Genomic DNA, 1127 nt, shown 5'->3' with positions numbered 1-1127 from the left:
CCCCCACCCCCACCCCCACCCCCCCGGGGAACCTCGGCCGCTCCCCGGGGGCTGACGCGTGCCCCCCGCAGGCGCTGATGGAGCGCTTCAACGCCGACAAGCGCATCTTCTGCTTCATCCTCTCCACCCGCAGCGGCGGGGTGGGCGTCAACCTGGCGGGGGCCGACACCGTCGTCTTCTACGACAGCGACTGGAACCCCACCATGGACGCCCAGGCCCAGGACCGGTGTCACCGCATCGGCCAGACGCGCGACGTCCACATCTACCGGTGGGTGCCCCGCTCCCGACCTCCGCCCCTCGGGGGTCGGGGACGTCCCCTCGAAGGTTCCTCGTGTCCCCTCCCCCACCCCGGTGTCCCCAACCCCCCCCTGGTGTCCCCAACCCCCCCCCGGTGTCCCCAACCCCCCCCCCCAGGCTGATCAGCGAGCGGACGGTGGAGGAGAACATCCTGAAGAAGGCCAACCAGAAGAGGATGCTGGGGGACATGGCCATCGAGGGGGGCAACTTCACCACCGCCTACTTCAAGCAGGTGAGGGGGAGGGGACGCGCGGTGGCCCTCGGGGACGCCCTGAGACCTCCGTGACCCTCACCGTGTCCCCTCGTTGTCCCCTCGTCGTCCCCAAGCAAACGATCCGTGAGCTCTTCGACGTGGCGCCGGACGAGCCGGGGCGGCGCGAGCGGGACGGGGACAAGGGGGACAAGGACAGGGACAAGGACAGGGACGGGCCCCCCGAGGAGGACGAGGACCCCGCCGCCACCCGGCGCACCCACATCCTGGAGCAGGTCGGGCCACTCGTCCCCAACGTGTCCCCAACGTGTCCCCAACATGTGCCCAATGCATCCCCAACGTGTCCCCAACGCGTCCCCAACACGTCCCCAGTGTGTCCCCAACGTGTCCCCAATGCATCCCCAACGTGTCCCCAACGTGTCCCCAACGTGTCCCCTGATGTCCCCAGTGTGTCCCCAGTGTGTCCCCAACGCGTCCCCAACGCGTCCCCAGTGTGTCCCCAACGTGTCCCCAACGTGTCCCCAACGTGTCCCCAACGTGTCCCCAGTGTGTCCCCAACGTGTCCCCAACGTGTCCCCAGTGTGTCCCCAGTGTGTCCCCAACGTGTCCCCAACGTGTC

General features: G+C 69.2%; 1 protein-coding gene across 1 annotated transcript; it reads left to right on the top strand.

Moving 5' to 3' along the window:
- Positions 1-37: 37 nt before the first annotated feature.
- LOC118159209 (helicase SRCAP-like) lies at positions 38-1124 on the top strand (the record flags this gene model as incomplete). The annotated part of the gene is made up of 3 exons (XM_035313822.1): positions 38-268; positions 415-529; positions 625-1124. Coding segments are annotated over exons 1-3 (806 nt in total), but the record flags the coding sequence as incomplete, so codon positions are not given.
- Between the last annotated feature and the right edge of the window lie 3 nt (positions 1125-1127).

The sequence above is a fragment of the Oxyura jamaicensis genome, unplaced genomic scaffold (genome assembly GCF_011077185.1).
Source record: "Oxyura jamaicensis isolate SHBP4307 breed ruddy duck unplaced genomic scaffold, BPBGC_Ojam_1.0 oxyUn_random_OJ68755, whole genome shotgun sequence".
Taxonomy (NCBI): domain Eukaryota; kingdom Metazoa; phylum Chordata; class Aves; order Anseriformes; family Anatidae; genus Oxyura; species Oxyura jamaicensis.
The sequence above is the reverse complement of the archived record's forward strand: the minus strand, read 5'-3'. Positions and strand labels throughout refer to the sequence as shown.